This window comes from Podarcis tiliguerta (assembly GCF_965153285.1).
Source record: "Podarcis tiliguerta genome assembly, chromosome: 5".
NCBI classification, from domain to species: domain Eukaryota; kingdom Metazoa; phylum Chordata; class Lepidosauria; order Squamata; family Lacertidae; genus Podarcis; species Podarcis tiliguerta.
Genome location: NC_139538.1, coordinates 71494780 through 71509566, shown reverse-complemented (window position 1 = coordinate 71509566; position 14787 = coordinate 71494780). Strand labels below are relative to the sequence as shown.

Below are 14787 nucleotides of genomic sequence, written 5' to 3'. Positions count from 1 at the left end.
ACACCTTTATGGAAAACAAGACCCTAAAATTGTCCTGTACTTTTACACATCAACAAAACACACACCATAACATTATGAACGCAGCCAATTATGGCTTTACTGTCCACTGTACAGCAGGCTTCATTAGGTGGAATACTTTACCTTGTAAAATCAGCAGCAGGAGGTTAAACTATTGTGGATCTTCATTAATTTTTACTGAATTCTTAGTACTGTCCAGGGAGCAGGGAGATTATATTGAATGCCAATGCCTACCATGAACCTCCTTTCATTTTGAAGAGGATAAATGTAGTTTATTACTCGTTTTCTTTAAAAACTACAATGCAGCTTTCATGCTGTACCTCCATATTTGACTCTTGATTTACTTGTGGCCACTTAAAACACTGTTCAAATATTACTCTGCTTCTAGACTGTTTCAATGCACAGCACAGTAATCAATATAACAATTTTTACAGCCTCAAGGGCAGGGGGTCAACAAACTGTTGCTGGGCTTGGGAGCAAACCATTATTTTCTACTGCTAGTCAGCTGCAAAGTCAATTTTATTCATAACATGTCCTAGAAGAGTCAGGTAATTTTAGACTGATCAGAGAGATGGTTCCAATCCCCTTACCAGCAGAGGCAAATGGGGTGTTCTTATAATATAGCTGGAATAGAAGCATCCAGAAACAATAATACTACTTCACACGTATATAACAACCCAAATGAGGGATCAGACAATGGGAGAGAATGCCTTGCTTACAATACCCCAGTGACTTGCCAAAACCAAGCCAATGGATTCGAATGATAAGAAAGGAGATTCCAACTAAACATTAGGAAGAACTTTCTAGCATTAAGAGCTGTTCACCAGTGGAACAGTTTACCCTAGAAGGTGGTGGATCCTTCTTCACTGGAAGTTTTTAAACAGAGATTGGATGGCTGGCCATCTGTCAGGGATTCTTTACCTGTGATTCCTGCATTGCTGGAGTTTGGACCAGAAGGCCCTCTATGATTGTATGAGTGAAGGCGGACATGGAATTCAAACCAGGAACCCCCAGTTTATTGCACAGCATCTTAGACACTCTGCCACTCTGCTTCTCAGGCCTGCGCTTGGTCAAGATGGATCTAACCAGTTGCAACATTATACATAGTAAACTAGAGAACAAGAAATTTACCAAACTGCAGGTATCATGCAAAATTATCAGTTACTGCCAAACAGTTATCCAGCCTAAGAACCACAGGACTTACTGTCAGTTAATTGTGCACAGGGTTGAACTGAGTGCGGCAGCCCTGCGTGCAGCCACAAAAACTGCTCCCGAGGTTTGGGGAACCCCATGAGAACAGATTTTGGAAACATGTAGAGGGCTCGGGTGGGGGGAATAAGGTTGGATTCCTCCTTCACTGGGGGGGGGGAATGAGAGTTATGCAAGAACAGAAATTGATTCAACCTCCACACAGATTATAAAACAGAGGCACAATAGGTTGTGTCCAGTGTTGCTTCAAATACCCTGCTATCTCCCACTTACTCATATCTTGGTAAACTGAAGTAGCCTCTTTCGTCAAGAACAATGGTGGTTTCCGTGGTGACATAATCTCAATTTTCATGAATTCTTCACAACAGTGTTTCCACTGGCCTAAAAGGAAATCAGAAAGCAATGAGAGGAAGTAAAAATACGCCACTTTTTGTAATTTTATCTGGTTAATAATGCCCCAAATCGGGAACTGTTTCATAAATGCTGCATTAACTCTTTTACAATTACTCCAGATTGCTAGCTGACGAAGATCTGGATGCTTCCAATAATGCCATAATCTCTCAAGCAAGTACTATACCTTTGCAGTGGCAAAGTAAGCTAGGATTTCTCAGGCTTCCAACATGGGAACAAGACAATCAATTCTCACAGCATGACCAAGTCCCAATCTTTACAATTTATACCTTAATACTGTTACTGTCAGATATTTCAGCTTGACATAAATATTCATTTATTTTATTGCAAATCACTGTGATGGAAGGGAAAGAAGAGGCGCAGTGAAACCTCAGTAGAAGGCTCTGCTCAGCAGTATAAACAGTTATGAGATGTATTTGGGGGAGGGAGGAACACACAGGAAACTTTTATACCACCCCGCTAAAACATTTCCCCAATAGATGGTTTCCCAATCGTCTTCTTTCCGAGCCTCCAGAATATCAAGGGAATAAAGCAATGAAGGATCAGATTATCAAAGTTAAAAGATTTCCTGCTCTTCCTCTGAAGAACATACTACCTAATGTGCTGGAGAACAGAGAGCTTTTTTATTTTATTCTACTTGCAAATGACAGGATTGTTATGCAATGTGAGTTCAAAATGTTCAGTGCATTCTTTGAACATACATAGGCACTCCTGTACAAAAGGAGACGGCGCTACTTACTGAAGTCATAGAAGTGCTGCCAGAAAGCTTCCATCCAGTTATAAAGGTCTTCCCGGCTTTCAACTGCAAAAATCTGAGTCACAGTTTCACCAGCCTCAGGGTTGATAACAGAAAAGTTATTGGAGTTTATCGGAGTATCTTTATCCACAGCACGAATTCTGGTTTCCTAAATGTTATATAAATACAGAGTGAAACTATAATGTTCTCTCTCTCTCTCTCTCTCTCTCTCTCTCACACACACACACACACCAACTTTAATCAAACAGAAAAATCATAGGTTACTTGACAGTTGTCAGCTAGGCACTATTTAGTTCCATCACTGCAATTTTCAAGGTGATGTTATATGGACATTAATTCTGCTTAAAGAAGAACTCAAATTAAAAAGGTATGCATTAAAGTAAGCATATTTAGAACATATTTTATAATGGGCAGGAGGAGACATCATTTGGATGGTTCTAAACAGAATTGCTTTCTAGATTGCTCAGATTCAGAAAATTGAGGCATATTTCATATCAGTTAAATTAAGAGAGTAAGAGAAATCATTCGGTATCAATTAAAGTGATATCTGTTGCTGACCTGATTGAATTATCATATTGACAAACTTTCCCCAAGTAACCTGTACGATGTTCCCATCTACTCACAGGCATATCCTTGAACTACTCTGTCTTCATGTCTTGTAATTGTTAAGAACACCAAGACTAGTTTCACTTCCTGAACTGGCTTCAGTGCTATTTTAAACATATATTGCAGCAACAATGGAGAAACCGGAGCTCTTTAAACTGTCCAGTACACCTACAAGTCTAACTGCATTGTTGCAACCCAATTTTCTGTGATTTCCAAAAGGTCTGTCAACCAAGAGATTTTGAGATGTCAATTAGAGCTCCTCTCCCCCCCCCTTTCTTTGCAACGTTACATTTTGCAATGACAGATTTATTCAAGAGAAACTGACTAAATCCAAAGAGGTACATAAACTGAGTAGTATCCAGAGAAGCATTGGGGGGAGGTGGAGTCCATTTGCACAGTTTACTGCTTAATCCATTTCTTCTGCAGCTCATTCCATCACCTGAAAAGCCACTCTTGAGGATGTGAGTGGAGCAGGGGCAGCTCCATTTGCACTCTGGATTTCAGTCACTGTTTAGACCAGGAGTGGCTAACCTGTGGCCCTCCAGATGCCTCTGAACTACAACTCCTATCATCCCCAACCATTGCCCATACTGGAGTCCGACAACACTTGGAGGGTCACAGATTGTTTAAAGCTAGAAAACATTTCCCCACAGAAATTACCCTGCTTGCCTGGACACATTTTCCATTACCAGCTCCTTTACAACTGGAACACCATCTGTGAGAATGCTCTTTACAATGTACTACAAGAACTGTTTGCTCCCACTTGGACCTGCCCAGGTGTTCGCCAAGGTTTCCATTGTGAGTTCCCCTACTGTCGGAGGCAAGGCAGGTGGGGCCTTTCAGTGATGAGGCCTCCATCGCCTCCATCTTCAGAGTGCCTCTCTTGGCATATTGCCTGGCAGTTACTATTGCTCTTTCAGTGCCAGGTAAAATATCTTTTTATGTATGCAGGCTTTTTAGATGTTGTTTGAACTAGCAGCTTTTACTTTTACTTGGCTCTGGTTTTGCTATTTTACAATTAGTTAGCATATTTCTGGTTACAATATTTTTAATCTTTGATCTGTGAGCTGCTCTGGGAATAGCTGTGTGGTGGCACAGATGAAGACTAAAACAGAATTACCTGAATTAAAAAAAACAACCCACCACCCTAATCATGCAGGTGAGAGCTGATAATATGGACCCCAAACCTGGAGTCTGCATTGATTTTGTGGTTTGGGCCAACATGATCAGACCTTGCCCACGCAGCTGGGCCATTTAAACATTATCCAAGATTCTCACAGAAAGGCTGTGCTCTTATGCAGCCAGTGTGACCTTCACATTCAGTTAAGAACACACCTTTAAAAGACAACTCCTGCAGCCAAGCTGGTGCCAAATATATTGCTCTGCTTTCCTTTGGACCACATCAGTAAGGGTGAGGGGTGGGTCTTGTCATCTGGGCAGGACAGGACCTCCAAGCACACTGCTCAGGCTTACACCCCAGGGCAGTGCTGCTAATGCATGGTTGGACTTCACCCCCAGGGGCACGCTCCATTGTCTCTTGAGACGCACGAATGCCAACAACAGTTATTCTGATTAAGTGATGCATGCTTTGAGACCTATTTAAAATTAGGTTGCAATTCCACAAATGGTTTCACGTGCCCAATACCCCATTGATCGCAATCGAATTTACCACATTGAACTGAACAAGACTGCAACCTAATTATCTCAGCCACATACAATTTTTTTTTTGATAATTCATGTCATCCAACTATCTCACCATTGCAAAAACAAAAATAAACCTTCTTCACAAGAAGACAGACATTAAACCCATCTCTTTATAAAGCCAAGAAACCTACTACTGTAGTTATATAGACAGGAGGACTTCTCTGTTCTTATTTAATCCCATTTCACTTCAAACACATTCTGTGGAATGTCTGTCAGTTCACACCAGTAAAGATTAAATATGTAACTAGGAAAAGTAAGTCACATATATTGTCATGGGGGTAGGGGTGCAGAATTCCAGGGCTGACAAGTCTTTGAAAAATCTGCAAAATATTATTGATGGGGTACATTTTAAAAAATACCGGAGGAGCTGTTTGAAATACAAACACAGCTGTTTGTAGCATATCTGATGAATTTGCTCATTTAAATTTTTCATTCTAAAAATAGGAGATTAAGTAATTCATCCATAAATGCTGTGTCCTATTAATGCAGGTAACCATAGATACCAGTATAAAATTAAGTCAAATAGATTTACATTTGACAGGTTAGAACTTGAAGCAACCCAGTGACATAAGTTCATTTAGTGTTTGCTATGTATCTTATGCCGCAAATGCATTTATAAAACAAAAGTGATTCTCAAGTAAGAGGCATTTTATACTTCATTTGATTATTTAAGTGATGGAAGATGCTAACTTCAGCAGTAATAGGTCGGTATGTTTCTGAAGCGGTAATACATTATGCAACAGATGGGATGTATCCAAGGAACTGCATATTAAGCATGCTATTTAAAGTGCCCACAAGCTCTCTCCAGCATAACACGCAGGTCTAAATGTACTGTCAGTCCTTTGACACAGTACTGTCCCCACTTTTGACTAGGAAATAGTGAATACACTTGTCTCTCAGAGACTAAACAAACAACTTAAGGTATGGCAGTGTGTGCTAGGTCTTTCAATTAAGTGGAGACTGAGGTTGAAATCCTAAACTCACTGACTGGGGAGTAAGCCCTATTGAACAAAGTGGACTTGCTTCTGAAGAAATGTGAATAGATTTGATCAACCAGTATTCTCCAAAATTTATGGAAGTCAATAAGTTATTAGCCCCTTGGATTAAACATCTTGAAAGATGTTGCTCAATCTATGGTTTAGTTACCTGCCCTCACATTGTTCACTCAGGCAGGATGTTCTAGCACAGAGGTTTCCAATTATACCATTTCAGTACTGGAAAGTTGCTGTGTTCAGGTCCTACCATTCACACTTACCTGGCAGTGGTATGGGTGCTGCTTCCCTGAAACCTCTTCCTATAGCACTTTAGGACAGGTTGGATATAGAAACCACACGAGTGAACCAACTGCACAGTTCTTTCCCACAATTAATGAAGGAAGGAAGCATGAGTTTGCCCCATTCATGCAATTCCTATCTAAATCATCTCTCCTAGATACACATGAATAGATATGTATGATGCCTTCCAGTATCCTGTTGGTTACTGGTGTGTGAGAAAAAGGAAGGAAGGAAGGAAGGAAGGAAGGAAGGAAGGAAGGAAGGAGCCAAAAACTAGGTTTTAAATTCTGTACTTAAGCATATGTGACATGGAGACAGTAGAGAATCTTCCTCATTTGTCTTTTGCATATACTTTTATCAGTGGTTCCCAACCTTTTTTTGGCCATGCCCCACCTAAGCACCTCTAAAATCCTTATCCCACCCCCCACCCCCGGTGATATATAATTCTTATTATTCCAAAAATGAACTCCTGTTCACATGGAGGAAGCCTAAAAGGCCATTTACTGTTAATAACTCATTCTCGAATTGCCGCCCTTAAAAATCAAATTGCCCCCCCTGTGGGGCGTGTGCCCTACATTGGAAACCATGGATTTATATAAAATATATGAAGCCTTTATGGCAGGGGGCACTCTCCCCATGGATCAAAAAAGCAAAACTTGTATATGGCTGTAGTATCAACGACCTAAAAAGCATCTTTGCATTAGTAGCAGAAAAAACACAAAACGAACTGTCAAAAAGAGCTGCCGTTATTGGTAACCGAGGTTCCAATTAGAGACTCAGAAACTGTGCCCCTGAAGCTTTCATGCAATGCTACCTTAGCTCCCACACCTGGCATGGAAGGAACTCCATCACCTGAGACACAAATAGCATTTCCAGTTTAGCTTAACAACATACAAAAGGAGCACTGTAACTTAGCTTGAGTAGCAGATGTTATATTTTACCTTGTTGACAGAAACTGTCAAAGTCGGCTCCACTTTAGCTTCTATTTCTTCTGGTGTACAATAACAAAGGAGTTTGCCACCTCTCAGTACACAGTATAGTTTCCTCCATCCAGTCACATTCCCTATCTTTTGCTGCAAGAAAGCAAACATGTTTAGCATAAGTTTTACTTCTCAATGAACTAAATTTTCTTGGGGAAATAATGAATGGTACACAATATGCATGAAGAAGAGACCACTCAGCTGCTCTGATTGCGGAGTTGTCCATATAATAATTTGAGAAGAAAATTTCACACAAGAGCTAAAGCAAATATCACTAAAGACTTACCTGGTCATCTCGTGATATTTCGTAATGTGCTTAACAGTATTATGATGCAAATCTACCATTGTTAATGACATGATTTAGCTTTCTCTGGACTCAGCTAGAGTGGTTACGAAAAAGTGATTTGCCGTATTTTTTGCTCTATAAGAGTCACTTTTTCCTCCTAAAAAGTAAGGGGAAATGTGTGTGCGTCTTATGGAGCGAATGCAGGCTGCGCAGCTATCACAGAAGCCAGAACAGCAAGAGGGATTGCTGCTTTCACTGCACAGCGATCCCTCTTGCTGTTCTGGCTTCTGAAATTCAGAATATTTTTTTCCTTGTTTTCCTCCTCCAAAAACTAGGTGCGTCTTGTGGTCTGGTGCGTCTTATAGGGCGAAAAATACGGTATATGTGTTGTGTATGCAATATAACATTGTTCCACCAGATGGCAATGTGGAGTCCTGTTTTTCTCTACCTGTTTTCCCTGTTTAAATTTACAACACTTTAAACTGAAACACTTCTTTGATGTGTCTAGATGCAGCCTCTTTCTATAAATAAATTATATATACGCATTTCCATTTTATGTTATTTATCAATCCAGTCTGCTCTTCTGCATTGTGTATCTAAGTTCCAACATCCATTCACAAGGCATTTTAACAGCTGGAGATTACTCATTAGCTTATGTCTTAATAATTTAGGTAAAATAGGTTGTTTTAAAAAATTAGGCAACTAGGAATTTTCACAGACAATACTGAATTGCAATAAAGATGCAACATCTTTTATTCCATTAAGAGATCTTCAGAATTGAGAAGCAGTAGTACCCCCCCCCCAAACAAAGTTAGTATAAAAACATGAGAGGGGGAAGTAAACACAAATGTTACTTGTGGCAACAAGAAGTCGTAAAAGGAACAGACACTTCTGTAAATAAGCCCATGAAACATCCATTAATTGGACATATTTAAGATTCCCAAATGATTAAATGCCCTTGCCTACCCAATAATGGTGGGCAGCAAATTGATTCTGGGTAGAATAGGCCGCTATTTTTATATTCACAGATATTCCTTCCTCAATTTGCCAGTCACATTTCTGCTCTATTCACTAGAGCTCTGATTATTAAGATCAGAGAATAATCTATCTTCCCCAGTCTCCATGGGCTCCCAAGATTCTTTGCAAAATAATAATAATAATAATAATAATAATAATACACTCCACTGTGCAGGGGGTGAGTACAGCTGCTTCTGGGGCTAACTATATTTTTATGCATTACCTATAGGAAGGGTAATTCCATAGTGACCACTGTAACGATTGTAAGCTTCTTTACATAGTATTTTGCGTTTTAGTCAATATTATTTAACTCTTGTTAACATTAAACTATTTGTTAGTTAACTGCCTTGATCTTCCCTACAAAAGTACTGTAATCAAGGTGCCTGTTTAAATGCTTTTTTGTTATTGCATTTCAAAACATGTAACAGTTTTGCAACCTCAAGAATTTATCTGTAACTCGGGTAAATGTTTTCTTTAAAAGTATGTATCAAAACATTTTTCCATCTACAGCGATACACATAAAGAGCTAACATTTTATGTGCAAGTGTCAAACTTATGGTGATGTTTATTGGAAACTGTGAAGAATAGGGAAATGACCTGTGTCCAACATAACGTGGCACAAGTTGCATGTAACAATTCATTGATATACACACAAACATAAATTCCTCCAAAGTAAGACCCTGTGCATGTGATACTGGCCAGCATCAAGTCCACGTAGGAAGATGTATTATTCAAGGTAATGTACACTTAGCAATGGCAACACCCTAATGATTTGTTTCTTTTCAACCCAGTGTTTATCATTGTAGTTATCATGTCACAGAAGTCCCCATTTTTTTTAAAAAAAAGAGGGTTTCACATTAATGAATATAATACTGCACCACCTGGCTAACAAATTTTCCTTTCAATCTTCCAGTCTCAACCTCAACAATGACACAATTGCCAACTGACACCAGTAAGTCAGGGGCCGTTTTTGCTTCTGCACTTTATTTCAGTATAATCATTTTCCTATAGGGATATTATTGCCCATGTTTGTGGTGTTTATTTTAAATCATGCTAAAATTCATTTACATTTTGTGTTCAAGGCTGCCTTCAACATTTTACAGGGTTGTACTGTTCCCCAGGGCAATGCAAGAGACCTTTAGCTCTTGAGGTGAATTTATGTATCTGTGCATGTTCTAACCAATATTTTATGGGGGCGTGGGGAGAATGCAACTTCACCTTAAAAGATTGGTACAATGCATTACAAGATTGCCTAGCTAAAACTGAACATTACATTTCAATTTTTAACCTTGCATATGTTTACATCAACCATATATATATTATACAATTTACCTGTTGTCTAAGATATCCAGTCATCATATCCTTGGTCATGCAGTATGGTTGAGCAATTAGACGACAACACAGGCTGCCATACAATGGAAGCCAAAAAGAAGATTCTTCTAAAAAAAAAGTCATGACCATTGCATATTGTTAGATTAGTCATTACTCAAGAGGAATTATTTTTTTACCAATAGTTGATTACAAGACATGGAACAAAGACTGGAGCCTGCATTTGAATTTATTACACTGCAGGATGAGAGCTCCATCGCACAGGACTAGAGAGAACCAAAGAACAGTAGACCGCTTTGGACAACAAAGATTTCTTTGCCAAAAACAGCAAAGAGAAGGTCAATTGCCTAGTGCATCCAACAACATGACAAAAACAGCACAGCTGAATCCACCCTCAGTTTATCCTCTTGTTTCTTCAGCATGATCTTAAACGATCATCACCTCATCATACACTTCATTTACCAAACAAATTCTCATCCCTTCCACCTCCTCATACAAATGTCAGCTCGAGAGAGTCGCTGGTCAGCTGCTGAATGTAGAAGCTGACAGGCATCCACAATAAAAAAAGAAGGAAAAATGTAAGAATGTTGCGGTTTAATAAGTGTGTTAGATTTGAATGGCACTGTTCTGCTGTACAGGAATCCGGAGTAATTTGTTATGCATGTCTACAATTGTTCTAAGACTGTGAACCAGAACTCACATGGGTTTGTTATATTTTCAGTGGTGTTTTCATCCAGTATACATGACTAGAAATGCCAATATTTTTTTTTAAAACACACACCATGTAAACAGGTTTCATCTACTGCAGGAGAATTATTTACATAAAAACACAGGGGGTGGCATGGGCATTTATCTCACCTTTCCTAGTAGCATCTGTCTGCCCCATACAAATGCTGCTTTTACAACTCGTTCCAGGTTCTGGACCTCATACTCACTTGCCTCCAACTGCAACACTGTCTACTTAGCAAAGTGGGACTTAGTTTTGAGTGAATGTGCATTGGACAGAGATTTGGGGAAATTACAAGAGGTAGTTCGGGAGGCAGGGGGGACTATCCATCAAAAGTGTGAATTCTTTCCTTCCAAATGCTGTTAAGATAGCAAGGAGAAAAGCTACCTTCATACAGTTTGTAAGGTTTGGCAAAACATAAGGCAAGGAAAACAATCACTACATTTGAGTACTATGAAATCAAGTTGGAATATTCTACTCATACATCATTTATCTTATTTACTATGAACTTACCATCTCCCACAGCAGTAAGGTTGTGGGTCCTGAAATTGTTGTTGACACTCTCCAATCCCAAAGATGTATGTGCCAGCAAATTGTATTTTGCACCCCTGGTAAAGATAGGTTTATTTCAGTATTGTGCACAAAACATCAAAGTTCAGTTAATTCAAAAGCAACTGTATTTTTGATCTTTGCTCCTTATTATATTTAAAGTACATTTTGGAAACTGTGCTCACTAGACTTGGGTGCATACATGTAGTAACATTGCTCCATTGTGTGAACTGGGAGCCCCCTTTCCGGAATGGAGTTTGGTTTCTTTAACTTCTGAAGGCCCCTGGGCCCCCCACTATTTCAATTAGAAATGTATTTCTTACAGCTATAAACACTGATTGCCTTACAAGAAACCTGTTTTTTCCTTTCACTTTGGCTGCTGTTTGAGCCCGTTATGCACTCCAGTTCTCCCTATGTGCTGCTGCAAGGTTATAGGTTTCCTCCTACTTTGCTCTGAAGGGGATTCCCCTTTTAGGAACACACTAGACATGGCTTTCAGCACATATATTTGTGTGGCATATCTGTTTTTGATTAATAAATAGCTGGCTTGTCCAGGGATGGGGGGCAGAGATGGGTGGCAATCAAGGCTGGAACTGTGGTGTAGGGTGGGAATCAAGGGGCCTCACACCTTCTGGTTCACTGAGAGAAAAGCTCCTGGTTACACCCAAAGGAGTTCAGATCCTCCAAGTATCTCTATTTTCCAGGGGCATCCCTGATTTAGAGATGCTGTCCAGGTTTCTGATTTAATCCCGGAATGTTCAACTTTTCCTTAGGATGTCCCTATTTTCACTGGAGAAATGTTGGAGGGTATGGAGTTATCCAACCCCCCAAGCCGTCTGAAGGCAATACTGTATAGGGAAGTTTTTATGTTTAATAATGGCTTTATATATGTTGGAAGCTGCCCAGAATGGCTGGGGCAACCTAGTAAGATGTGTGGGGTATAAACAGTAAAATTATCATTATGGAATGGGACGTCCCTGTTTTCATTGGAGAAATGTTGAAGGGTATGGGAGTTTTTCTTCCATTGTAAATACTGGGCATGGAAAAAATTCTGACCAGGACTGCAGCAGGGCAATTGTTAAAGCCCTTACCCCATGAGACAGTCACACACTATTTGTCAACAAAAAATAACTAAACAACACAAACCTATTTAATAAAATAGTTTGGCTCTTGGCACTTATACATACTCCATAAATATCAGGTGGCAGCCATAGCTAATGTACAGCTTTTGGAGGTAGCTGCAGATAACAATATTATTTTTAAATAATAATAGTTAGTTAATTGACGTGTACCCCACCCTTCGTCCCAAAGGAGCCCAGGGTGGCAATCACCTTTCTATCATTGTCTAATTTTAGGTAATTATATTTGCTAACCCAATGAACATTAAAATTTCGCTGCCTCCTCTCATTTGATATCCATACAAAGAGGCTGCTTTAAGTTTTAAAGTGCTTTGTGGTTTGTCTTAGCAACAGTATAATTTGGGTAACAGCTGAAAAAGCTCCACTTCCTCTGAACAGCTCAGTAATCTGTTTTTGCACCTCTAGGTCTCCCCCTCCCACCCCAAGAGTTGTTGTCATAGGATAATGATTACATTTGTTTCACTCATTACACAGGATAAATACCATTGCAGTACAATTTCCATTAGCACATCAAGGGGAAAAATCTTTGAACAGCTGAAAACAAGGTGCTGGTTATAAATGGATTCCAACCAAAAGATTCTCAATCACTAGGCAAACACATAAAAGCCATCTGTAATTGAACATTTTTGTTCCATTTTAAATAGCTGAGTTTCTTATTACAGATGAAAATCTTTTTGTGCTGAATGTTCAAGTTAGAGATCCTTACTATTTATAGTACAAGGTTTGCCAAAGAAAACAGACTACTTCACTATTGAAATATGTTTCATAGTAACATTTTCCATCTAAAACATGAGATTCTCTCTTTTTTTGGCTAACTTCATTGTCTCATTTCCCAAATTGTTATCAGTTGCCAATTTCTTCATCTTTCAAATTTTTATCAGTTTTCAAATTTAACAGGCTAATTAGCACTGCTAGCAATGTTTTGCCTAAATGTTTGAATTAGATTATTGCCTTAAATGGAAGTATCTTTGCAGAAACTAGCCAGCTACACTTGCTTGCATTAGAATATTTTGTACTTCCAAAGCTCTTTCTACAAGATGTTTTCGAAGCGTTTCGCTATCTATACATTAAAACTTATGATTTTTTCCCTGGCTCTGTCTTCAGTAGAATGGCAGCCTGTTCTTATCAGCACATTTGATACAAAACCTCAACCAGACTTACTAACAATACCATCTGCAGCATATATGTAAGTTGCTCAGTTATTCCTGCTACAAAAAAGTGTGTTCCAGAATATTCCGTTAATGTGATACATCTGTCTTATCATTTGACCCACTTTTCCTAAATTTGAAAGCCTTTTGCATATCCTTAATGCTACTCATTCAGCATACAAATGTTTCCATTCATTAGGCCATTAAAAAAATCATATATCATGATCTGATGCTGCGATTGAAACTATTTATTGTTATTGACATCCCTCTGTCTTGAGAGACAAAGGCATGCGCCTCTGGGGGTGAAGTCAAATAACTGCAATAGCAGCACTGAAGTGAGATTCCACAGTACATGTCTGGACAGTGTGTATGGGGGTCCTGGGCTGCCCAGATGACAAGACCCTATTCTTGGTCTTGCTGATGTGGTCCAAAGGAAAGCAGAGCAATGCATTTGGCACCAGTTTGGCTGCAGGAGTTGCTGGAAGGAGGCGTATAAGGTGCTATCCAACTGTCTTAGAGACTCCATTCTGGATTTGTGTAAGGTTTAGTCCTTAGCCTTTTCTTCTGAAAGTATCCCTCAAACCAGTGGAGGTTTAGGATCAGAGTTTTCCTTCTCCTAGATGGACTACCTTCCCAGGTTGCTGAGCCCCATCTGCCCCTCACTTCTCTCTACAGCACTTGCAGAAACCGCCTTCTTGACTGTTGGACCCCCTATTGGTCTCATCCACTCAATCTACTAAAGCCTGTCTTTACATGCAGAGGTAGTCCCTAACTCACTGAAGGCTTGAGAACTCACTATATTATACAGCTATACCAGACATATAAACATGTATAAGAATAGAGTGGCAGGATGTACCACTGAAACACCACACAATGATACAAGGAACATATCAGGATAATAGATGCCTACTAAAAGGCATGACTTTAGTTTATCCTGGTGCAGGAAACACAGGAAGCTTCCTTATACCAAGTCAGAAAATAGGTCCCTCTAATTCAGTGTTGTCTACACTGAGTGGCAGTAGCTCTCCAGGGTTTCATAGCTACCTGCCCTAGCTGGAACTGTCAGAGATTGAACCTTCTGCATGCAAAGGAGACACTATCACTTCACCCCTGATGTAGTAATATTAGCATGAGTATCTGGAATGTCTGAGACTCCCCTGCACGTCCCTTTTGCTGCTCTTAGCCTCCTCTGGTGGAGACACAGGGGAACCAGCTGTGAACTATCTAGCCTGGTGCTAGATGGACCTTGGCTAGCTGCTGTGGACCTTGAAGTGCTGCAATACCAGCACTTAAAATGTAGATTAGCTGTTCTTTTCTGCCCCTTAATATACGTAAAGACCAAAATCAAAATCTTTGTAACTTTGTAACTGTGCTTGTTGACGTTTGTCTTATTTGAACTTGATGATGTGCTTGGTAACAAACTATTTCCCCCCCAATGTTACATGTAATTGTAAACTGATTTGGGCACAGCTTATGATGGAAAAGCAGTGTATAAATAATCAAAATTATTCCATGACAATATTTTTGGCCTCATTAGTCCCTCCTCTTCCATCCTTTGGAGGAGGGAACCATACCTTAGTGGCAAAGCACAGGTTCTGAATGCAGAAGCTCCTAGGTTCAGTCCCTGGTATTC

General features: G+C 39.6%; 1 protein-coding gene across 6 annotated transcripts in view; it reads right to left on the bottom strand.

The window, feature by feature from the left end:
• Nucleotides 1-14787, bottom strand: part of RTKN2 (rhotekin 2) — a 56555-nt gene that overhangs the window by 29957 nt on the left and 11811 nt on the right. For all 6 annotated transcript variants that reach the window (XR_014511024.1, XR_014511025.1, XR_014511026.1 and 3 more), the window contains exons 7-11: nt 10832-10926; nt 9595-9701; nt 6921-7052; nt 2378-2543; nt 1501-1608 (exon numbers count right to left, since the gene is read on the bottom strand). Coding sequence is in view for 3 of the 6 variants with exons in the window: in XM_083440052.1 (XP_083296178.1) it covers nt 1501-1608; nt 2378-2543; nt 6921-7052; nt 9595-9701; nt 10832-10926 (608 nt within the window). In the remaining 3 variants the exon portion in view is untranslated. The remainder of the gene's footprint in view (nt 1-1500; nt 1609-2377; nt 2544-6920; nt 7053-9594; nt 9702-10831; nt 10927-14787) is intronic.